The sequence below is a fragment of the Acanthochromis polyacanthus genome, chromosome 23 (genome assembly GCF_021347895.1).
Source record: "Acanthochromis polyacanthus isolate Apoly-LR-REF ecotype Palm Island chromosome 23, KAUST_Apoly_ChrSc, whole genome shotgun sequence".
Taxonomy (NCBI): Eukaryota; Metazoa; Chordata; class Actinopteri; family Pomacentridae; genus Acanthochromis; species Acanthochromis polyacanthus.
Genome location: NC_067135.1, coordinates 20,920,677 through 20,945,595, shown reverse-complemented (window position 1 = coordinate 20,945,595; position 24,919 = coordinate 20,920,677). Strand labels below are relative to the sequence as shown.

The following is a 24,919-nucleotide window of genomic DNA, read 5'->3' as shown; positions in this document are numbered from 1 at the left end:
TGCAAAAGCTTTGCCTGGCACTGCTAGTTATATCACTGTTGGCAGTGGACTCTAGGCCTGACCTCCACCAAGATCTCATTTGTTTCCAGGATTTGTGCCAAAGTTTACAAGCATATCGGAAATGCATGTACATATCGCCTTTAATTCTCTTCAGCTGCTTCCATTTTAATTGAGCAATGTGTTTCCCTGAATGAAGACTGTGTACTCTGTCACTCCAAGTGACACAGTTAAAGCTTTATCACTTTTCTGTCTTTTTCTTCCGTGTTTTACAAGGTCAGTTACTGTGTATTTGAAGGGCTGGGAAAAGTCAATAGACTGAAGTTCCCATTACTTACAGTTAGTCACTCACTGAGCCTCAAACTTGTATGCTTTTGGGTGCTGTTATCTGCAAAAAGTTAACAGTACAGACTCACTGACTCTGTCTTGATCAGTGAAACAGCTGTAAGAATTGCTGCATTTTTATTACACATTCTATGCATATACAGACCCCCTGTCACTTGTTAATTGGGTCAAAATTTCAGATTTTGTAAGACACTTGATTGTATTTTAGTGTCAGCAGCAGCTACATTCCACACCCCTGTTTGTGTTGAAACCCAGCAGGCAGCTTTCATCATTCTGCCTTGTTGTTCCACAACCAAGATAACTACATTGTTGAGGTTCAGTGTCCCAGCAGCCCCATTGGCTACATATATGACACACAGTCATTGTTCTTATTGGTGTAGCAAGCCAAATGATTGATTGTTCTAAATCTTTGTGTTTTATTAGCTGTACTCAGACCACATTACTTACATGCATTGAGTGCCCAGATCCTCATTAAGCCTCATCTACAATCCATGATTTGAATTTGGTGACTGGACTGCCAGTGTGCTCCATCCGACTGAGGAAGGGTTGAGCACTGTTGTTGCTTGAACAAACGGATGTTCCAGATCTTGGCCTTCAGTGCTTCCGTTGGGACCTCTAAAAATAGAATAGAGAAACTAGAATGCAAATTCAACACAGTTTCTTAACAGATGTTTACATTTCACATTTTAATAGATAGGCTCTCCACAGTTGTGTTTTCCATGTGGTTTTATTTTAACCTTCCAACCTGAAGCACTGCCTTTATGTTCTCGGGCAATTTTAGTTATTTAACACCCTTTAGTTTTGGAAACTTGACTTGCACAAAACTTGAATTGAATGGACTGTTTGAGAGCCTGTTTCACTGCCTGTTGAGAATGACAGGTGTACTGCCAAAGGAAAATACATTTGACAGACTTTAAGTTCTGTAGGATTTGTGTCCAGTATGCTTTGTGACTTGCTCAAACAATAATATTCATTCAGTTCATTACAGCCAAGTTGTGTTAATGCCATGAAACCCTTGTAAAAAGGCTTCTTTTCATATCCTGTAAGAACTTTTATGATACATTAGTAATCATACATTAGGCTTAGAAATTAAAATTTCTAAAATATATTTTTTGCATCTGACACAATGGTGCGTGGATGCTGTCTGTGATCACAGGCAAAGCACACAGTGCTTTAGTCTAATGTTAAGTTACTCTTCAACAAAATGTCATCATAACCCACTTATATAATTTTAATGATGTACACAGTCACATTCTGCTTCACTATTATTTTGTGGTCACTAGGTTTTGCAATTGAGAGTATGTGAATAGTCTGAACAGTTATCTTAAAGTAACAAATCAGCAGCTGACAGCAATTGGTAAAGGTAAAAAACAGCATGTCTCATTTGAAATAGATGAATGTTGGCTAAATTGTGAAAATGGTTGCAAAAGTAATAGAGAAAAGACTTACAATGAATAAATGCTTGAGATTGTAAAGTAGCAAACTAACACTGAAATGGGCTGCACAGTGGAATAGTGTTTAGCACTTTCGCCTTGCAGCAACAAGATCCCCGGTTCAAATCCCGGCCTGGGCCTGGGATCTTTCTGCATGGAGTTTGCATGTTCTCCCTGTGCATGTGTGGGTTTTCTCCGGGCACTCCGGCTTCCTCCCACAGTCCAAAAATATGCTGAGGTTAATTGGTTATTCTAAATTGCCCGTAGGTGTGAATGTGAGAGTGATTGTTTGTCTGTATATGTAGCCCTGCGACAGACTGGCGACCTGTCCAGGGTGTCCCCTGCCTTCGCCTGAGTCAGGTGAGATAGGCTCCAGCCCCCCCGCGACCCTAGTGAGGCTATAGCGGTGTATAGAGAATGGATGTATGGACTAACACTGAAATGACAGCAAAGTGAATACATGTTTGACAGTATTTATTAAAAATTATGGACAAAATTGAAAGAATTACCTAATAGCAGTAGACGAAAGGTTAAAAAAAACAATAGAAGCAATGGATAAATATTTTTGAACATGAGAGATGGTGTTATTGAAGGGTTACATCATCTTGTTCATCTTGCAGAGCGGTGGATATATATCAGACAGAAGATGTTAAGAACCACTGCCCCAGAGGGTCCAACAAGTTCAGAAAGTTTCTATCACAGCATACTTATCTCAAATACCGACAGCAGAACTGGTAGTAATTGTAAGACCACTCTTGACCTTGGAAATAGTTTGACAAAGAAACCTCACTGAATCCATTTACAGCTGCAGCTTTTTCTGAGCTTTTAGCCTCGTCCTCAGCCACTGCACTTGTCTCTTTAAGATGAGTACAAAATGTGCGACATAATGCAGAATACAGAGCAAACTCCACCTGATGAGAAAGGCTGTGAGGTGTGGGTTTTATTTACTGCAACTCAGTTATCTCTCTTTTCTTTTCATTTCCTAGATCCAGCCTACACATTGAGGTGGGGCCCCCGTCTTCCGCTTCCTCGTCTCCACTGTCACCCTCTAGCCCCACCCTAGAGGAGCGGAGGAGGCCTGGTACACTGTTCATCTGGCAGGAGAGGGAGCGGCTTCAGCAGCAGAGGGAGAAGGCGAGGTAGGCAGAATCTCATTAAATATGTAACTATTCTAAAGGCATGATGAGGCACGACAAATTTTAGCCATGCTCGAGTAGTTTACTTTGAAAAACAGACTGAAGGTTCCATCCACTGTAGTTTACAGCTAACAGAGAGAGACTCATTTGATGAAAGAATGGACTGGAAGCAGACATCACATGACATTACCAGCGTGAATATTGCTCTATGCATATGAGCTTTTGTCAGTTGTCATGTGTCTGGCAGCTTCTGCTCCTCTCATCCAGTAAGGACCAGCTCTCTGTCAGAGGCTACTCCCTTCTGTCTCTCTCATATCTAATTATACGCTCTCCATGTCAAAACTTGCAGTTTGCTGAAGTCATCCACCAAAACAGGAAGTCATGTGGCCTCTGTACTACAGACAGGAAGTAGCTCATGGTAAGTAGGGCCTTTAGAACAGATAAACACACGGAGAGCAACAGCAGACATGCATCTGTTTAAGTTCTGCTCTCTTTTTGCATTTCCTCAGTCCTTCTGGAAGTAGTATTGGAGGGAAGAGGGTGTGGAAAATGTTTTTTTTGTTTGTTTTGCAATGGCTGAACTGTGGTGTTCGTCTCCCCCTAGTGGTGCATCACCGGAGAACAGCAACTCCTACTCCGGCCTGCGACACCGATGTGCAGTAAGTATCCTTCTTCATGCCTTCAGTGAACAGAGCTGAGGAGAACACAGAGATGTATCCCTGGATTGTGAATGAATGAAACCTGGATCTTTCTGCTTGTATAAATCAGGACCATCTTGTTTTTCTTAGAGTGCTGACCAGATGAGCACAGTGACCCCTTCAGTCTTTCTGCAGCGCTCCAGCAGCAGAACAGGTACAACACACATGATTCACAAACAGGTTTTACTAGAGAAAGACAGGTTTATGTGAATGTAGCTTAGCATATTTAGTAGTAATGTATACACAATTTCAATATGATTTATCTGTGGATGTTATAGCCACATGTAGATGTTATTAGACATGTGGTTATATTTGTACATGGAGGCAACTCAAATATAGTTTGTCTAGCTCTGAATCAGAGCCAATGTACAATAAACTGCAGGAAACCATTGGAACAGCACTTTAAAGACTAGTTCCTCTGAAGTGTACTTCAGAGGAACTAGTTTGTAAGCATTTCAACCAGTTCTACACCTGCTGTCGTAGCCTCCCACCTTCTGCATCCTGCTGTGTCCCTGATCTCTTCCTGCACCTTTTATCTTACAGTTCTTTTTTTAGTCTCAACACAGAAACAAATAGAATGCACACATCAATTGTCAGAAGACTATTTAAAGACAGGATCAAACCCTGCCTACTTTGCTGTCTCTGCAAACATTAGTTATGTGGCACGATTGTCAAACTGTTAGAAAATTCACTTTACCAGTCAGCTTACAAGTGGAAATAATACAACATTTGGTTCAACTGCCTGTAAAAACACCTTCAAGATAAATTATGATGATTTAACTCAGCCTTTTAAGTTTTCTTTTGAAAGGGTGAGCAATATATTTGTCCTCATACAAAAAAGCAATTCCAGAAAACATAAAACAGAGTGGTGTCTAATGGCAAATTTTCTATCACTCTCTTACTATTAGTACCTCAGTGCTTTTTAAGTACCAATGAATTGTATCTAAGATGAGCACAACAAATCCAGCACAAGAAACATTACCATGGTATCCAAGATTAACTTGATTAACTAGAGTAAATAAAGCTTCAGATTCCACATCTCAGTATGTCTTTATTAATATCTTCTTTGGTTCATGTTATTGTAGATTTTATTTAGGAAGAGTTCTCGACTATTTTAACCTATTCTGGCTATTCATGTTAAGAAAACAGTGTTTACTACACCATTCTATCTTGATTTTGGAGACAGCATAGGACAAATTGTGTATTACTCAAGGTGACCTTGTTAGCTTTTTTTTAGAGCTTTCAGTGTACTTAAAGCATATTCTATACCTCAAGCATATTCAAACCTGAAAGCTGCAGTCACAACTATTAAATTGAGTTTAATGGATTCTCATTATTACTCCGTCATGAAATGCGGTGAAGTTATGTGACGATCGGCATACGTGAATCCTTCCTTCCTTCCTTCCTTACGTCCTTCCTTCCTTCCTTCCTTCCTTCCTTCCTTTGAATAAAATTTTCAGGGAAAGTCAGAAATGGACCACTTCATTAGATTTTAGCGATGCTTCTTATAGTGTAGTCCACAGATTTGTTAAGGATTTCCCATTGAGAAAGCAAGCACGGCATGAAGTGAACGCTTCCTCAGCTGCCTGCTAATGATCACGATTACAATCCTACTACAAGTCCACCCCTGCAAACTTATACATACAAGGAACAATTAATTAAATTGTGAGAGTGTTTGATAGCCCCGTAGACAGGGGTTATAGTCCCCGATGTAGTGGCCTAGGTTCATTTCCAGCTGACGGCCCTTGACTGCAAGTGCAGTCTTCTCCCTACTTCTACCCTCCTGTCTGCCTCTCTACAAACCTATCTAATAAAGCCAACAAAAGACCAAAAAAACACCTTAAAATAAAAAAATACGTGTGGCAAAATTCAATGAGGTATTGGATCATGTAATAAAGCAGGCCTTCTTGGTTTTTTTGGTGAATTATCCATTTTAATGACAGAGCTTGGCTTCCGATATGCAAATGTTCCACCAAAACAATTCCCCCGACACTGTGTTTTACAGGTACTGTTGCTGTGTTCTGCTTAGCATCGTTCAAGACTGATTGTGATGGTGTTAAAGAAATACAAACAAGCTAGAGCATTTTTTCCCCCTGTAACAGAATAATAAGGTCTAGACAGACCATTTTCCTGTGCTATAGAGATAAGTCTGGCATTGTGAGACTTATACTTATTAGAAAATGTTCTATCGTAAATGTGACAGTACGAAGTGGTGTGGTACCAACATTTAAACCCAAGGTCAGTTTGCTGTGTATAATTTTGTCATCCTCTCCTGTCTTGTTTTGCCACATAAACTACATGATGTTGAGACAGTGTATCTGTTTGAACACATTTGTAATTTTGACCTGAATATTTGCATCAGATGTCCCATCCTCCCAAAAGACGTCCTCTCCTCCTGGTCAGGCCCAGAAGCCCAACAGTTTCCTGTTTCGCACCTCCTCCCGCACCAACGTCAAACCCACAGGTACACAAATAACAGTGTACACAGTTTAAACTTCTTTTTACTGTTTTGGCCAAGTTAAACACAGTTCGTTGTGCTTTGTCAGCTGTCTTCAGTCTTGGTGAGTCCGGCAGAAGTGAGTCTCGCACGACACTGCGTTCACCCAAAGAGGAGAGACCTGACATCACAGAGCTACGCAAGGTGAACCACACACCTTCAAAAATATTCCAGTTGTTTCAGTCCCACCATATGATGTAATTTCATGTATTTATTATAGAATAAATGTGTGGTTTATGCGAATAATGAACTAACCTTAAGTGGCTCAGATGTAATTTTTTGATCAAGACAAGTTTACTCAGTGATCCCATCCTACAGTCCCTCTCACTGTCAGTACATTTACTGAAAGCTGTTGGCTGATTATTAAAGCTGTGTGAGTGAAATGTATAGTTAGATGAATGTTCACTGTGTGGGAGTTCTTTGCTCATCTTCCACTGTCCTTTTCAAGCCCTAAGGTTCAAAATAGACAATACATATACATATTCTGTTGTTACAGATGCATCAAAATATTTCTGCCATATTTCTACACAAGTATGCCAAGCATCATTACTAGGATAATTCTGGGTTTCAGTGGGTATAAATACAGTGTAAGAAGCTTTTTCATGTTGACAGGATCAAACATCTGACACAACACACTGTCTCTACTTCCTCAGACGCTGGAGTCTCGCCTGAAGATCAGTCTGCCAGAGGATCTGGGTGAAGCTCTGTCCAATGGCACTGTTCTCTGCCAGCTGGTCAATCACATTAGACCACGCTCTGTGTCAATCATCCACATTCCCTCCCCTGCAGTGGTGAGTCTGGTACTCCTCAAATGAGCCATCACTTTCCCTACTTGACAACAGTCAGCACAAAATACTACAGATTATGTCTTGTTGCTTAAGTTTTGGATTCTCCCATATTAGATGATATTTTTGGGAGAGTTATGCATTTAATTCAAGTGGTATTTAATTAATGATAAGCACAAATAACTAAAGTTTTTGTGTTAAAAGAATAAGTAGTAATGTACATTTTGCATCAACAGCTGATAAACAGTAGCAGATCAGAGGACATGGAAGCTTTAAATGATGAAATAATAAATAGAAGATATTGAGACTGAAAGGCCAGCTACCCTTTGTGGACAAGGCCTCAAAATTCAGTCTCCTAATCCCAACATATTCGCCTTATTGTTGACGTGTAATTTTTTGTTTTCAGCCAAAACTGAGCTCAGCAAAGTGCCGATTAAACGTGGAGAATTTCACTGCCGCTTGTCGCAAGCTGGGAGTCCCTGAGGTAAAGACTATTTGTCATTGTGATTCTCTCTTTCCTGTCTTTTTTTGTACCACTCATAGATGAGTTTGTATACTTGCAAACAAAAAATTAAATATATCGATGCAAGACGAGCAGAACTTTGCTGTCATCTGAGTTGTGTTGCTGTTTTTTCTTGTCATGACTGGGCTGATAACACAACTTCCTACTGAAATGGATCACATTTTCATCAAAAGCCAATATCAGTCCAAGCCTGACTCTGCTTTATGCAATTCTACACGTTATGGTTTTGTCCTTTTCTTATGTCTTAAGTTTTAACATTATAACTACTTGTATTTTCTTCCTGTGTGTGTGTCTTCCCTGTTCAGACTGAAGTGTGTGTGTCTTCTGATGTGCTTCTGTATAAGCTGCCCGCTGTGCTGCGCTGTGTGACGGCCCTGCTGGCCATGGAGGAGGGGGAGATGGTGGAGGAAAGCTCGCCTTGCCACTCCTCACCTACATCTTCATCGTCCTCCTCTTCCTCCTCGCTGCTGTCCACAGACTTCCTGTTCTTCTACTGTGCAGCCATGGCGCTGCTCTACATCCTCTACTGCTACCTGCTTACCTAAAGCATCAGCACACAAAATACACATACTGCAAATTACCTGCTCTATACACATTCTGAACACACATTCTGTGGTGTATGTGCTTGGTACTGACTTTAGAGCCGATGTATTAAGACCTGCTGCACTGGTTGGAAGTCAGAGACATAGAGATAATTCAGCAGAGAGCACTTCACCGGTGGAAATATACTGTATGAGAGCAGATGAAATGCCTTAGCCTAGTTTAGCCTTCACTTATGTTTGGAGAAGATACAAGTTTTTGTCTGAGTCAAAGCTGCTTGGTATCAGAAAGTCTGTCACTGGCTGAGATGTGAATGGATGGAACAAAGGAACCACATTCTCTGTTGAATCTCCATCATATACTATACCTTGAATTCATGCCTGACACATGGAGGATTCAAACGGTAACTAAACATGGTGACACTTGAGGTCACTGTACTGTTAAACAGCAGAAAAAGCACATGCATGTGTTTTTTTCTGAATCTGCTGCTGGCTTTGCTTTTCAGAGTAATAAGCTGTACAGCTCATGTGCTTAGTTGTATCATGTGCAAATGAAAGTATAGAGAAACTGAAAGCAGCATTCGTTTATATATATATATTTTTGTTGTTGCTACTCTTTGGCTGTTTGGAGGCAGTGCAACATACCTGACGGAGCTGATTTTCTGAAGATGTTGCGGACTCTTAGCTAATTACACAGCATGTAGACACAGAGCATTCTCATTCATTTGGAACTGTGAAACTAAGTCTTTAAGCCCTTTTTAGCTCTGAATTGTTTCACTTTATTTGCTAACGTTCAGGAACTTTTTAAGTGGTTAAAGTTCCTCCAGATCATTGTGAATTACATTTCCACAGTAGGGCTGGGGTCCCAGGGAGTATACGCATATTAGTCCACTTATGTATCAAAAAACAGGACAGACTCAAATCACCTCTGAATGTTGTTCTCTGTAAAACTGGTCAAAGCCTGGAGTTTGTTGGTCCATCTATCTTTAGATGTTATGTGAGCTATGCAGCCAAGAACCTCAAGTAAGAAAACCAGCAGTTGCAGGTTTTGTTGTTCATGGTGATGTAGAGAGAAAAATGCTAGACGAGGCATTATTGTGCAGGTCAAATGGCACTCATGTGTCCTCTTTTAATTTAACCGATCAGCATGGAGACCTGAATAGCAGCTCGTCAGGGCCACAAAAGTTCGTGCCACCCTAAAACTGTCTGCAAGTCCCCGCAGCAGAAAACAGCTCAACTCTGGAACCTATTCTAGATGGTGGTTCCTCCACTTGAAACACAAGTAGGGTAACAGAGTTCTTCAACAAGTTCCTGTGGCACCTCAAGTTTCACCAGCTAGTTGCAGACTGTCTGCTGTTTGATGATGAGCAAGTGGTGTACAGTGGATTCGTCAGAGCGTTTTCACTGTAAACAGCTCCCTGCTGCTAAAGCAAGCACAACTGATGAGTGCTGATTGTGAGCAAAACATTAAAGGGCTATAAAATCTAAATAATGAGCTATGGTGCAAAAAACTGTGTAAAGCTGACAGCCACATTTGGGTGATGAGGCATCACTGCCATCAGCACCTTTCACTTTATATACAGTCATTTAACCAGTAGGAATATTAAAGTATTGATCAGTGCAGCTTTGAGGCTCAGTTCTGTCTCGTAGTAATTACATTTACAGTGAGAAAATAAAATACTTGGATGTGAAATGCCTACTAACAGACCAGAATTGAACAGTTTTTAAGCATGTTTCAGAAATATGAATTTAAAGGGACCCATTAGTTATGTTGGTTATGATAATATTGTCTTCACTGTGCTATTGACTGAGATCTGTGAATGAATAGACTCGATGAGGCTGTTCTGAACAAAGTTCTGTGGAAAGAAAAAGGCCAACAGTAACAGCCCAACTTCAGTCGGACTGTCACTGCTGACTGAGTCTATTCAAATTGCAAATTAGATATCCTGGAAACAGGTTCTAGCTGGATGGATTCCTTAGACGGAGACTGTGGTTCTTTAAATGATTTTGACTCAACCACTGAGATTGTTTGTGCCTAAAGCAGAGCTCAGTTAACGGATCTGAAAGACAGAAGCTGTTGAAATTTCCTGAGACAGAGCTGTGAATGTGGAATGTGATTTCTTCTTATAGCCTGAGACAGATGCGGGTTCATTAAATTTGGAGCCTGGATGTTAAATGATGCTGTCAAGAGTGATAGACAGTTGAAATAGTGCCTGTTACTGAACTGACCACTTGTTTTCTGGATGCTGTGTTGCCTGGGAACAGCAGGGGGTGATGTCGCTGCATCCGCCCTTAAGACGGTACAAACCCCTGCAGGAGGTTCTGTGTGTATAGTTTTGTTGTTGTCTCTGGTCTGTCTGACTGGCTGACTTCATGTTTGTATAAATGTAAACAGGTTCTTAAATTATTGCTTTTTTTTTTATTTATTTTGAACTCCGTTCTGAACTCTGTTCTGTTTTTGGTTGCTTTTGTTCCTGTGGTGAAACAGCAGAGGCGCCACTGATTTAGTTAAACCTCTTAGCCAATAGTTTTAAAGCCTCATAAATCTTTGTGAAATCAGTGTGAGTGCCTTAAATCACACATGGGTAAATTAAATGTAATCAATATTCAATTATTCCAAGTGAAAATAACATTGACAGTTTAAAGGTTTTCCCCTTTATTGAAATGGTGAATGTCCGTTTCGCTCGAGGCTACGCATCTGACAGCCTCTGCTGTTTCTACCACATGCTGTGTCTGGCTTACTGCTCATAGAAGGTCAATAACTGCAACTAAACACAGATTAAATTCTCATTCCCATGCTTATTTGACTGATGTGGGGCTTGAAAGCTAATATCAGTCGTGAGATTTGGGGGAGTCAGGCTGCTAAAGCCCTGAAAATCCAGAACATTCAGCATTTCTGAACAGAATGTTAACTTTCTCAACACTAAAACTGCACTCGAAGTCAACAGCATGAACTAATTAAGAGTTTTTCATATTAACAAACACATTGGTCATATTCTGCTCAGTATATTTAACAGGACCGACCCTCCGAATATATGGAGTCCCAAATTGTTTAGTGTTAAATGGACAAATAACCATATTAGTAAATTATATGAATAGATTGTGTACAATATATAAATGACCAATAATTTGTCTTTATCAAAGCTATACTCATTGCTATGAAATGCTATATTGTTCTAATTAGGGCTGCACAACATGTTTCAGCAACAATATTGCGATTTATGCATTGCAGGACGAAAAATGAACTCAGACACATCATACTACAACTTTTGTTGCTTGATACAAAAATTAAAACATAATGGGTCACATTTTCAATGACTTATCTGATAAAGACTGTCTGATAGAACATAACTTACTCTGATTTAAGTGTTCTTAGATATACGGTCTTTTAAATAGTGTAGAAAATAATCTGAGTTTGTTAACATAACACAATTTCAAGTGTCTTTACCAACATTACACCATATAACAAAGGTTCCAAATTGCTTCTTTTAAAGTTATTTTTTACTTTCTGTGTACATATTCTCTCCCACAGAATCACACCAGCAATTTTAGAATAACCAATTCATTCCAAATAGTCCAAATAAACTCAAGTCATCTGGTGAAAAGTATTATAAGAAAAACAAAATATGCCTTTACCAACTTTCTAGTATTGTACAGCTCGAGTTCCAATTTCATAATTTGAGTTAATTTTTAAATGTGACCCATGATGATGGAATTTATGCAATGTCACTTTTCATGACAGTGCTGTTTGTATTTTTCAACAAGTCCTCCAATTCATCAGGCTCGTATTTTTACATGTCCCCAGCCTTTACACAAGCTCAACAGGTACTTACAGGTGTAGTGAGTTAGCTGAAGCTACAAACAATATTTTTGAATCGAGCTGCTTCTGTAGGCTAATGTCAACTGTTAATTGTAATTGTAATTTATTGTAATTGCAACAGTAATTGTTAATATGAAAATGAGAACAATGAAAACATTTGAGAGCAATGAGCTGAATCGTTAAAATATCTTCAATTATTTATGTAAATGATTGGCTCATGTATATATTTTACACAGTATATTCATGATTATTTTGTAAATTCAGTTTTATTTAATATTGAGCACTATTGGGCATCAAATGACAATAGCCATTCTGTTAAAATTGCAATATAGATATAGTGACTTATGTAACTAGGATTTTAGCACACTGGTTCTTTTGTCCATCCTGAGTTTCATGTCCACATCTGTGCTGTTGTCCAGAGGTCCGAATGCCCACTCCCTCCCCGTGTTTGACAGTTTTTTATTAGCCTGCTGTTAAGATGAACTTTATACTGTTTCAATCCAAATGTATATTTTATAAGTGAAACTGGATAAGCAACACACAGTAATTCATTCACTGACGCAGAACAAGCTATATTCGTAAATATGTTAGTGGAACAGAATACTGTTGTATTTTATATTTATATAATACACTTGTATTATTAAGAATGTTTTTTGAGTTTATATAAATCTATATGTAATTTTTTTTCTTCCTGCTGGAAAGAAATGATTAAAAATACAACCTTGACTCTGTGTTTGTCTGCTTGCCTGCTGTTGTGCTTTTGCTTAATCAAACAAGAACTTTAAATGTGCTCAGGGTATCTGCCACCGCCACAATGTACTGGAATGAAGGATTTTTTTTTTGATTATTGATAATTTCTCACTTCATCATTTAAAGAGAAATTTAAAAGGTGACTGCTGATATTCTGTATTTTTCATATATTCTATATTTGTTAGATCCCATGTGCAGAACATATCCAGCTACGAATGTATTCTACTAACAATTTCTTTTCTTGTGAAACCTTTGCGGCCTCATTCTGAGCTTATTCTTGCCCTCTGTAGCCCATATTGGAAACACATTCTCTTCAAAATAGATTTTTATTGCTGTACTAAAGACTGTATGTTTCAATTCCATATTGACTCTTTGTCAAGTAAAAAGGAATCACAGTTTAGTGATTTCCTGCCAACACACTGTGAATATTGAAGCTTTTCACGAGAGAAGTTTTCTGACAATAGGAGCTGCACATTTTGAACCCAAACTGACTCTGCTTTGCAGTGCTGTGTGTCCTTTGGGTGGCAGAAATCTCAGTTCTACACGTATTTTTTCATTAACGCAGCACCTTCATAAGATATTCTGAGTTTAGCACATCAAATTCAAAAGGAGAAACTGCCACAGTCACTGAGAACCTCAGTGCATCACTCTGAGGAAGATGAGACTTGCACATCATCTAAAGTGTTTTCAAACTGTATGTTTTGGTTCCTCCTAAGCCCCAGCATGGCCACGGCCTGTAGCTGACACAGAGGATGCAGATACAGAGAGATGGGTTACCGTGTGGCTTTGGTCTCCATGTGGGAGCTTTTGACAATAAGAGAAATTCACAATAACACCAGTCATATTAACATTCAGTAACTCACTGATTTAACAAACTTGGTTCTCTCACACTGATTCGGTCTTAAAGTCAGTTCCACTATACATTCAGACTTGCTGAAGTGAGGTGGATGTGTGAGTGGGTGTGCAGATATCCTGATGTGAATACTCTCCTGCCCTGTGCTTTGACCTTCTCCAAAGCTTCCTGTGCACTCTCCAAGCAGCAGGTTTACCATCATAAATTCCAGCTGGCCCGTGTTGGAGCAGGTAAGTGTCCTGATTCAAGGTCAGAGGCAGAGGAGGCAGAAATCAACATTTAGGTTTGTAGCACGCCGCTGATGAGCAGGGTGCTCAATACACTGTCTTGTGGAACAGCAGTCTGCCTCCTGCTCACACACATCAGTGCATCGACATTGTTTATAGAGTTTCAGGATGACCAGTTAATCAAATAATCAGGACAAAGTCGCAGCACTGATTATATACTGCAGATGGAATCATTTCTTAGAAACATATCAGGAAACGTTGCCTTTTATGGCGGAATGCTTCTTTAGTTTCAGGGGCCACTGAGGGCAATCCAGAGGCCTGTCTGAGGCTGTAAAATGAAAAAAGCAAGAATAACTGCAGCACTGAAGTCCTACAGAAGTGACATCAAATCTATTCAGATTTGCTTGAAACTTACAGGATAGGATAAGATACAGTAACAGCACTGGGTTGGATTAACCTCTGTGGGCTCCCTCTCATATCTTTAGTACCCTGTTTTCCTGGAGGTGTCCCTTGACGCTGATCTGTAAACAGTGTAAGGCTGTCAGACTGTGAGCTTCCCCACAGATCATTTCAACTCCATCCAAATAATAAATGTAAACCTCTGATTAGTGGTCACTGTAATCAAATACAAACAGCACTTGTTAAGTCTGCGCACATCATAATTAATGACATTAACAATTAAGAACCAGTTAATAACCACTTCTAAATTAAAACAGCATAATAGAATTCCTGAAATTCAGTGATGACTTTTAGTTTATATGTAGTTTATATACTTCATTAGAAGTCAGATCAGAGACTTGGCTAGTTTATTAAACATCACAGCTTTTCTGATTTACAACTTAAGTGAGCATGTATGTTTTTGTTTCGATCCATTTGGCTTCTTGTTCCAAAGGAAGGTGGTAGTAAGTCTGATTTAATGGGTTTTTATTTCTAGCCTGGAGGCAATAAATACTCTTAACATTTAACAGGGTGTGTGGATGCTTCTGGTATCTGCAGTATATGAGATTGAAATGGCATGCTTTGCTATAGAATGCTGATGAGTCTCTCTTATAAATGTGTTAACTATATTTAACTCCCTGGTGCCCTCTGCATCCACACATCAAGAGCACTTTTGGTACATTTCATAGACCGTAACTTCTTCATCACCAGTCATGACAATTCCCTGTGATAAACACCAGAGTCCTTGGAGGCTGACATACCACAGTACATGGGATGTGGACTTGAATGTAAAAGTGTGCGCAGTCTAAATGTTTGTGCATTCTGTCAGAATTTTCTGACTGGTTGAATCTGCGGGGACCTGATAACAGGCCCAAATTATTTCTACATCGTAGATCTGGATGTTCATAGTTTATGTAGTAAAATGTAGTAAATGATATACTTTAGAGCTAGGAAAAGCAGTATTTTTGTGGAGTCGTTCGGCAAAAGATTCAATACTAACTCTTAGAATGCTGTTATTCAAGTAATCTGAAAGGAAACTACACTTCTGCACCTGCTCATGGCTTTGATTTCAGGATTAGGAAAATCTGACCCATGAAAGGATACTTCAGCCAATCATAAGGCAAGACAATTTAAACCATAAACATTATGTCTCATAGCCAGGCCTCGACCAGACTGTGCTGTGTCAGTGCTGTAGAAGAAATCTACCTGTACTTTATTATCATTCTACTATCAATGAGGAAAAAAGCACTGTGGCTTGTTTGTATTTCTTCAAACCAATCACAATCATCTTGGTACTAAGCCCAGGATGCAACTACAGTGCTGCTGCAAAAGGGTGACCAGGGATTGTCTAGGCAAAACATCTGAATACAGGGAGTTGAGCTCTGCCATTGAAAGAGCCAACTCACTGAAAAAAACAAGGATGCCTTATTGCTTGATCCAAATTGGAGGTTGCTGTTTCCCATAGTGAAAGGAATTTCAAATACTGTAACATACAGATACCAAAAGAGGAAGGAGAGAGCTGTCTGAAATACGCAGAGGAAATCACAGACTTATACCCGAAGTCTACATCTGGTGACTCATGGCTATTTTCGCCTGTTTGAAACTTGTGCATGCATCTATACTCATCTGGTTGGGGCAACTGAGGACAAAGAAAGAAGAACTGCAGGGGAAAGGCTATATTTGCTTCTCATTACCCCCTGATCTTGTAGTTGTCAAGTGAGGCCATAGTGACATCTGTGCAGTGCAAGCCACTGTCTTGCTGTTAGTACAAATTTGTTTTAGGTGTGGTTAATCTAACTTTGCATGTTTAATGGAAAAGTGTAGAGTTGAAAAATTCAACCAAGGCGGGATGATCCTGCCTTTTTATTTATTGTCTGATTTTTTTCTTTACTTTATTTAGCCTTAGTATTATTTATTTTCTGCCTATAAATATACTATATTTATATATTTCTTTCTAGCTTTATAAATATTTGTATATATTGTGTTATATTTATTTTATTACTACTATTTTTCTCTATATATAATTTTTTAAATTTTTATTATTCTCTCTCCTTATTCCTAGGGTGACAACAATAGCCGAAACCAAATTCTTTATATGTAGTGCACATACTTAGCCATTAAAGCTGATTCTGATTCTCATTCTAAATCCATTTTTTTCGCAGTTGACTTTTTATGGACTTCAGCATGAACATCAGCTTTTCTGTTACAACAAATGTAATTTTTCTACAGACATTTTCCCCTTTATTTATTTATTTGTTGTTTTAAAGTGCAGAACGTTGCTTGTGTTGTCAGCACTGTCAGTCAAATGTAGTCAAATCACAACCACACAGTCCTGATGGAGCCGATTAGTGAGTTTTTGACAGTTAAGTGATGAATAAATAATAACAATGGATATTTATCTTTAGTTTTAGCTTTGATGCTGCTAAATCAGTAAGGAGTGTTTAATGTTGTGGGAGAATCAAGTTTTCAGGGATTTTTTAAGCTGGAAGTATACAGAAGTTTAATAAATGTTTTATAACTTGAGAGGTGAACTATTTTGAGAAAAAAGATGTGCTGTATGGTTCTTACTTGTATCTACTCACAGCTCCTTCCTTCTTCTCCCAGGATACCTTGTGTTCTCCTCAGCTCATCATGGAGGACGAAGGGCTGAGCCGGCTAGCCCAGACAGTCCAGGTATTGATCGACTTGGTGGACGGCTCCCAGCGGGCCCCGAAACAGGAGACATTCGTGGCTGCTGGCTCAGCACAGAACTAGCACCACCACGCTGCATCTGCAAACATTTCACAACAGAGATCTATCTGAGGGCCAGTGTTTTTTTTTTTTTTTGCTTGTTTGTTTGTTTGTTTGTTTGTTTGTTTTGCCATTCTTCATGTTTGACCTCTTTTTTTACATTGACTTTACAATGTAAAAAACACATAGTAATGGTTGAAATAAATCTGTAAATGCCTCAAAGCCGTGTCTTTTTTAGGTCTCATGGTAAAGATTAAGTGACATAAGTTTCTTGTAATGTCATGTGTATCACCATTATTTGGGCTTGAAGACCACATGACAGAATTCTTTTTTTTTTTTCTTTTTTTAAAAAAGACCATTGCTCATCTCTGCTGCAACTAACACAACCTACCCAATTGCTTGGAGCTGATGTGAATTGGGGGTAATTTTGGTGCCAGTTTTTGAAAAGGACCAAGAATGCAAGGAGTGCCAAAGGCAATCCTTGTGTTTAATTTTGCACACTTTTAGATTTTGCTTTAACTGGAAAGTGCGTCTGACTAAGCCCCATGATGATGAAGTAGTATGTCCCAACAGTTTGTATATAATTGGGACATACTACTTCCTAATATTGAGCCTTAAGCTTGACTGTCATGCTCATATAGTTCATCTGTCACAATCTATAGTCTGAAATAAGCTGTCATCTGTCTGTGTGTTCTTGCTGGATTGAGTGTGTTTCTACTCACACAGACACCATGGTGAATGTGGGTGAGAACTGCTCGAAAAACATGCTGGCTTGTGAACTGCAAAAAGAGACCAATGTAACCACATGGAGAACCTGATCTGTTTGCATACTGCACACAACTTAATATGTTACTGCGACATACTTTTTCTGGCATGCTAAATGTTTGGTATGGTATTTGAATGCATCTTTATACCCTGACAATGTTGGGAGAGAGTGTTGTTGAATTCCCGAAACTGAACTATTCCTTTATTTCTCTGTAAAGTGGCATTCCATTCATATCTATAAATGCCGAAGAAAAACAACTATGAAAAAGAATAACTGCTAAGAGCATTCTGAAAGTTAAACTACAAAATGAAGTGGACTCGCAAATATGCAAAAAAAAAAAAAAGTGTGGATTCCACTTTTAACAGCATGTAAAATAACAGCAGTCATCAGCAACAGCAGACAAAAAATCAGAGAGACAGAGATGTTCATGGCCATGGTGGAGATTGTGACATGCAGGTTTATTTTGGAAGAAACCAGGTTTCATTCCTTTAACCTGTGAATGAGTCAACATGTGTCACAGTCAGTACTGCCAAAGTGTAACAAAACATCCTAAATAGATGGACTGCTGAAGGGAACGCGGTGTTGTCGAGGCAGCAGTGGCTCCAGTGAACATATTCGACCGTGTCTCTCCTCCTCTCTGGGCACTTATCACGACACTGACAGTAAATATTCAATTAACTATGTGAAATGCTCCAAGCCAAAGTGCGTTGGTGTCGTAAAAACATTGTTTTCACCTGTGACTTCATCTAACGTGAGTGAAACAGATGTGTTGTAAAATGTTTGAACTCAAACACAGCTTGAGCTGAAAAGCTTTTTCAAAAATCAGAAATTAATTATTGTATCTAATCTGGGGTTCATGGTTTGAACATGGAGATTAATGATAGAACTGGTGTAATTGGCTCCTGAGCTGCTTTCATGTTTTAACAACCAGTTCTCTCACCATTTGAAAATGTCACTTCACTGTAAAGCTTATTTTTGCATTTACCTGGGAGGATGTCGACCAAATTTTTTAAAATTACCACACGTGCATTTCTCAGTCTCTGGATCAGGATACACCTTGAACAAACAGGAAATATGCACACTGTATTTTTAAAAAAGTGTTACCTCCCTTTGCACTAACTTGAAGTTTTGTGGGCAGACAATATGAGATTTGCTACGCTAGTCTTCTGGTGTATTGAGCAGGTTTGACAACATTCAAAGTTTCTTTGCACTAGATTCCAAGTCAGGTCTTACACCATGTTTTTGGTGTTAAAGGGATAGTTCGGGATTTTTGACATGAATCTGTATGGCATCCCCGTCAGCAGTGTTGAGCATTCACACAGACTTACCCCCGACAGCGTCCGGTGAGCAGAGATCCGGTCTGGTTTTGGTCCAGAAGAAAGTAGTCCGGCCAGTTTGCTGGGGTCACGAAAATAAAGCGTTATCTTCTCAAACCAATATGTGTTCGAAAGAGTGATATATTTGCATTACAAAACCGTTGTCCACGAAAAAGTCAGACTTCGTAAACGCTTGGCACTATTTTCTCTCCCTTCATATCACTCTGCGCTGCCTCCAGCTGACAGCTGCGCAGGTTTCACTTTGTTTACTGCTCGTAAAGTTAACAACAACATGTCTGACCACGACAGCGACGATGAATATATTGACTTCAGCATTCAGCCAAGGGGATATCTTTATGAACCCGAATATACTGAAGCCGAAATTCACCAGATGGAGTAAAGAGGTAGTAAAGCTAGAAGTTTAGGAGCAGGATTCAAGTTGTTCTATCATGGTGTAGATAGGAAGAGAAATGGAGTAGGAGTTATCTTGAAGGAGGAGTTTGCTAGGAATGTCCTGGAGGTAAAAAGAGTGTCAGATCGAGTGATGAGCCTGAAGCTAGAAATCAAAGGTGTAATGTTCAATGTTGTTAGTGGATATGCTCCACAGGTAGGATGTGAGCTGGAGGAGAAGCAGAAATTCTGGTTGGACCTTGATGAAGTGATACAGAGCATCCCTAGAAGTGAGAGAGTTGTCATTGGTGCAGACTTCAATGGACATGTTGGTGCAGGAAACAGAGATGAGGATGAGGACATGAGATGATGAGGAGGTCATGGGCAGGTTTGGTATCCAGGAGAGGAACGCAGAAGGAGATAGAGTGGAGATAGGAGGACACAGGTAGACTACATCTTGTTTAGACGGTGTAATCTGAAGGAGATCAGTGACTGCAAAGTAGTGGTAGGTGAGAGTGTAGCCAGACAGCATAGGATGGTGGTGTGTAGGATGACCCTGGTGGTGAAGAAGATGAAGAGGGCAAAGGCAGAGGAGAGGACCAAATGGTGGAAGCTGATAAAGGAAGAGTGTTGTATGACTTTCAGGAAAGAGTTGAGGCAGGCTTTGGATGGTCAGGAGGTGCTTCCAGATGACTGGACAACTACAGCAAATGTGATAAGGGAGACAGGTCGGAGAGTACTTGGTGTGTCATCTGGAAGGAAAGGAGATAAGGAGACTTGGTGGCGGAATGAGGAGGTGCAGGAGTGGATCTAGAGAAAGAGGTTAGCTAAGAAGAAGTGGGACACTGAGAGGATTGAAGAGAGTAGACAGGAGTACAGGGAGATGCAGCGTAAGGTGAAAGTAGAGGTGGCAAAGGCCAAACAAGGGGCTTACAATGACTTGTATGCTAGGTTGGACAGTAAGGAGGGAGAGACTGACCTGTACAGGTTGGCAAGGCAGAGAGACAGAGATGAGAAGGACGTACAGCAGGTTAACGTGATAAAGGATAAGGATGGAAGTGTGTTGACAGGTGCCAATAGTGTGATGGGAAGGTGGAAAGAGTACTTTGAAGAGTTGATGAATGAGGAAAATGAGAGAGAACGAAGAGTAGAAGAGGTGACTGTTGTGGACCAGGAAGTAGCAAAGATTAGTAAGGATGAAGTGAGGAGGGCATTGAAGAGGATGAAGAGTGGAAAGGCACTTGGTCCTGATGATATACCTGTGGAGGTATGGAGGTGTCTTGGAGAGGTAGCAGTAGAGTTTCTGACTGGGTTGTTCAACAGGATCTTAGATAGTGAGAAGATGCCCGAGGAATGGAGGAGAAGTGTGCTGGTGCCCATCTTTAAGAACAAGGGAGATGTGCAGAGTTGTGGCAACTGCAGAGGAATAAAGCTGATGAGCAACATGATGAAGCTATGGGTAAGAGTAGTTGAAGCTAGACTAAGGGCAGAGGTGAACATCTGTGAGCAGCAGTATGGTTTCATGCCAAGAAACAGTACAACAGATGCAATATTTGCTTTGAGGATGTTGATAGAGAAGTACAGAGAAGGTCAGAAGGAGCTGCATTGTGTCTTTGTAGATCTGGAGAAAGCTTATGACAGGGTGCCCAGAGAGGAACTGTGGTTTTGTATGAGGAAGTCTGGAGTGGCAGAGAAGTATGCTAGAGTGGTGCAGGACATGTGTGAGGACTGTAAGACAGTGGTGAGGTGTGCTGTAGGAGTAACAGAAGAGTTCAAGATGGAGGTGGGACGACAGTGCCTTGCGAAAGTATTCGGCCCCCTTGAACTTTTCAACCTTTCGCCACATTTCAGGCTTCAAACATAAAGTTATAAAATTTTAATTTTTTTGTCAAGAATCAACAACAATTGGGACACAATCGTAAAGTGGAATGAAATTTATTGGATATTTTATACTTTAACAAATAAAAACTGAAAAGTAGACCCCTTTACTTTCAGTGCAGCAAACTCACTCCAGAAGTTCAGTGAGGATCTCTGAATGATCCAATGTTGTCATAAATGACTGATGATGATAAATCGAATCCACCTGTGTGTAATCAAGTCTCTGTATAAATGCACCTGCTCTGTGATAGTCTCAGGGTTCTGTTTAAAGTGCAGAGAGCATCATGAAGACCAAGGAACACACCAGGCAGGTCCGAAAGAGGAGGTTTATGGATGTGGTTAAAGAGGACATGAAGGTAGTTGGTGTGAGAGAAGAGGATGCAGCAGACAGGGTTAGATGGAGGCGTGGCGACCCCTGAAGGGAAAAGCCGAAAGGAAAAGAAGAAGACATATATATATAAAACAAGTCTCAATCACAGCAAAGAATCAGCAAAAACGTCAAAGATGACACAAATTGTTTAAAAAAAAAGAATCTAAATTTTGCATCAGCAGGGCCACTCTTGAAGGCAAATCAGCCATCAAAATACTCAAAATGTGGTATTCAAGCTGTTCTATAGAACAGCAAGGCTTTTAACCCTTCCTGTACTCTGGCTGACCCTGCACTCTGACCCTTATTGGGATAGATGACAAGCAACATTTCACAGTGCCTTAATGTATTTGTGATAAATAAAGGCTAATTATTATTATTATTATTATTATTATTACAAAGAAAGGGGAAGGCCAAGTTTCATCTGAATGCCAAGTTGATCTTCCTACAGTCTGAAGAAGTCTGATCAGGAAAGGTCTCTGTGGAAGAAACCACTGTTTCAGAAGGGCAGCAGGGCTGAAACACTGAAATATGAAAAAGCTCACAAAGATTGGAGAATAGATCAATGGAAAATTTCTGTGGAGGAATGAAAGTTTGACTTGTTCCGGTGAAACATTGTGGAGGGTCTGTGATGGTTTGTGTTGATGGAATCATGAATGTTGAAAAATACAGACAAATTTGGGTTCACTGTGTAATTCCTTCTGGAAAGAGAAATCATATGAGGAGATAAAACAGCTGAAAAACAGTGATGGACAAGCCTCACAGGGTCAAGAGCTTAAAATGATAGCTTCTATAAATGGACAAAAAAAAAGCATAAAGTCATATGATATTGGTATGATATACCACAAGGTTACTTCAGAAAATTTTAAGACTATCCTCCCTCAAGGGAGTTCAAGATGTGCTCAGTGCTCAGTGGTCACACTAAATGACCAGTTTGTTGTGAATTTAAGCATGTATGCTCATTACAACCTTGTTGAAACAACAAACCCAAAGGTGCCTTTTTGTACAGTGCTGTAGTTGTCCAGGTTTTTGGACTACTGCTTGCACGTCAATGCAATAAAGCCAAGTGGGATCTTGTTTGTTTTAGTTAGTTTAGTTAAAAACTGCTTGGCATTTTCCATATTTCTATTTGTAAAAAAAGATATGTGATTATCCACAGTAATCAGGTCGAAATTGTATATATAAAGCTTATAATAAACAGTGTGTCACAGCTTTGTATAAAGATGCCAGAGTATCTTTTGGTAAGGACGAAGAGTGATAGTTCAGTGCTGATTGTACTGACGACCTGCTGAATATACGAATTGGAAAAAGACCTATACCAAAGTATAAATGTAATGATAATAATACAGACGTTCACTTTGTCTGAGAAAGAGCTAGAGGTTCTTGAAAACTGTGAGTCTCACTGTTTAACAGATAACTAACAGCATGTGCAGAACTGCAGTACAAATGTTCAGAGATGTATTATAGACCAGACTTACACTCCCCTCCAAAAGTATTGGAACAGTGAGGCCAATTCCTTTATTTTTTCCTGTATACCGAAAACATTTGGGTTTAAAAACAATGAAAATGAGACAAGAGATCAGCATTTCAGCTTTTATTTCCGGGTATTTACATCTGGATCTGATACACAACTAGAAGATAGCATTATTTGTAATGGAACACCAAATTTTTAGGTGAGCAAAAGTGCTGGAACAGATATTTAAAATAGATTAAACTGAATAGGAATTAATATGTAATTGCAAATCCTTTGCAATAACCGCATCGAGCGTGTGACCTACTGACATCACCAAACTTTTCCATTCTTTTTTTGTAATGCTTTTCCAGGCTTTCACCACAGCCTCTTTCAGTTGTTGTTTGTTTTGGGGGGTTACTCCCTTTATTCTCCTCTTTAGCAGATAAAATGCAGCCTTACAGTGTTTAAGTATGGAGATTAAGTTGGCCAGTCTAAAACCTTCAACTCCTTGTCCCTTTGATATTTTGGCAGTGTGTTTTGGGTCATATATTATGTTTTATTGATTAAAAACATAAATAAATTTAAATGCATTTTGCACTTTGTTACATCAAAGCTTGGAATTGGTCTTCTGGAAGCCAGAAGTCTCAGCATCTGGCCAAATCTTTTATTGCAACACATCTATTATTTGCCTGGAAAATCCAGACTGACTTTATTTATGTATCAATATAAATACAAATACGTAAAGGCAGTCTGGCCTTGTGATGATACAAGACGATTTCAAAAAGGAGGGGCTAACGAATGCAGCTTGAACGAGAAAGAACCAATCAGCGTAACACGGATGTGACGCACAAACAAATCGACCTTGAAGTCCATGTAGTCCAAACAACAATGGCATGCAGCCGAGAAAGCGTCGCGGTGAATGATTACTGCCGTTTTTGTCACAAAAATCTGCGAATACATGGGGTACTCTCAAGTACAACACTTATTTTTGAAAAGGCTACGCAACAAAAGACTCCTTCCGAACGATTAGCAGTGTTAGGAATAACTTTAAATCGGAGCCAAACCAAGTATGTGTAAAAGTTGCTTAAATTTACTCACACGTTTGGAACGGGATTTTCCTCTGTACAAACAATGGCAAGAAGCCGAAAGTAACGAGCCATCCACTGCCCCCTCATCGTCGGAAATGTCAAGTGAAAAGAGGCAACGACTAACGCCATCCAAAACACCAAGAGACCACAAAAAGATTTGCTTTGGCCCCCCTCCTCCTCCTCCTTCTTCTTGTTTTACGGCAGTTGGCATCCAGCTTCTTGGTGCATTACAGCCCACCTCCTCCTCCTCCGGCGCTGAATCCAGGCGCTGAAGATGACGCAGCATTAACTCCCGCCTCCCGTGCTATGATTGGTCGTACCAAACTGTACTGATTCAATTCGCACAATGCCAAACTGACTCTCCTGTATCTCCTAACATGGAGATAGGAGATTACATAGAGATTCAGTTTGGATTTTCCAAGCTAATCTATTATGGCCCTCAGACATGTATGATTCCAGGGAACAATTTCCTGTGCTGTCATCACTTGACGTTGCTGCAAAGAAGACATGTACAGACAGCCCAGAAACATAATACGTATAGCCACATCTGACATCAACTTGGAGCCATTAAAAATCAGATTATCATACTAAAACAATGTTACATGCTAAACTAACCAGCCTACAGCTGGAAGAATGGCCCAGTTGATCCTCTGTTCACTGCCATGCATCAGCACTCAAAACCTATCTATCACTCCTCCTCCTATCGCAGCCCAGAGGAAGAGGGCTAACTTCACTTTATTAATCAGCTCTGGCATTAATCACGAGTCAATTAGGAGTGTGGCCCAATTGACTATCATCTTAAATGTTCTATCACACTCCGCCTTGGAGGACAGTCTGCTGATAAGACACATACTTAATGAATACTCGCATTTGTGAATGGAAATAGGGTA

The 24,919-nt window shown here is 39.7% G+C and overlaps 1 protein-coding gene and 1 long non-coding RNA gene across 4 annotated transcripts in view; one reads left to right on the top strand and one right to left on the bottom strand.

Moving 5' to 3' along the window:
• Positions 1 to 16,993, top strand: part of lrch4 (leucine-rich repeats and calponin homology (CH) domain containing 4) — a 78,304-nt gene extending 61,311 nt beyond the window's left edge. Inside the window, exons 10-19 of one of the 3 annotated variants that reach the window (XR_007939692.1) lie at positions 2,762 to 2,914; positions 3,261 to 3,329; positions 3,516 to 3,570; positions 3,700 to 3,763; positions 5,972 to 6,073; positions 6,156 to 6,250; positions 6,760 to 6,897; positions 7,298 to 7,375; positions 7,720 to 11,699; positions 11,735 to 12,499. Coding sequence is in view for 2 of the 3 variants with exons in the window: in XM_051943834.1 (XP_051799794.1) it covers positions 2,762 to 2,914; positions 3,261 to 3,329; positions 3,516 to 3,570; positions 3,700 to 3,763; positions 5,972 to 6,073; positions 6,156 to 6,250; positions 6,760 to 6,897; positions 7,298 to 7,375; positions 7,720 to 7,959 (994 nt within the window). In the remaining variant the exon portion in view is untranslated. Of the gene's footprint in view, positions 1 to 2,761; positions 2,915 to 3,260; positions 3,330 to 3,515; positions 3,571 to 3,699; positions 3,764 to 5,971; positions 6,074 to 6,155; positions 6,251 to 6,759; positions 6,898 to 7,297; positions 7,376 to 7,719; positions 12,500 to 16,645 lie in introns of those variants that run through there. The other 2 variants (XM_051943835.1, XM_051943834.1) reach the window with 2 other exon arrangements.
• LOC127532317 (uncharacterized) lies at positions 20 to 24,919 on the bottom strand. Its single transcript, XR_007939702.1, has 4 exons — positions 24,040 to 24,919; positions 18,866 to 18,935; positions 16,610 to 16,811; positions 20 to 957 (listed from the first exon to the last, which is right to left on the bottom strand). It is a non-coding gene; the product is annotated as an uncharacterized LOC127532317 (long non-coding RNA).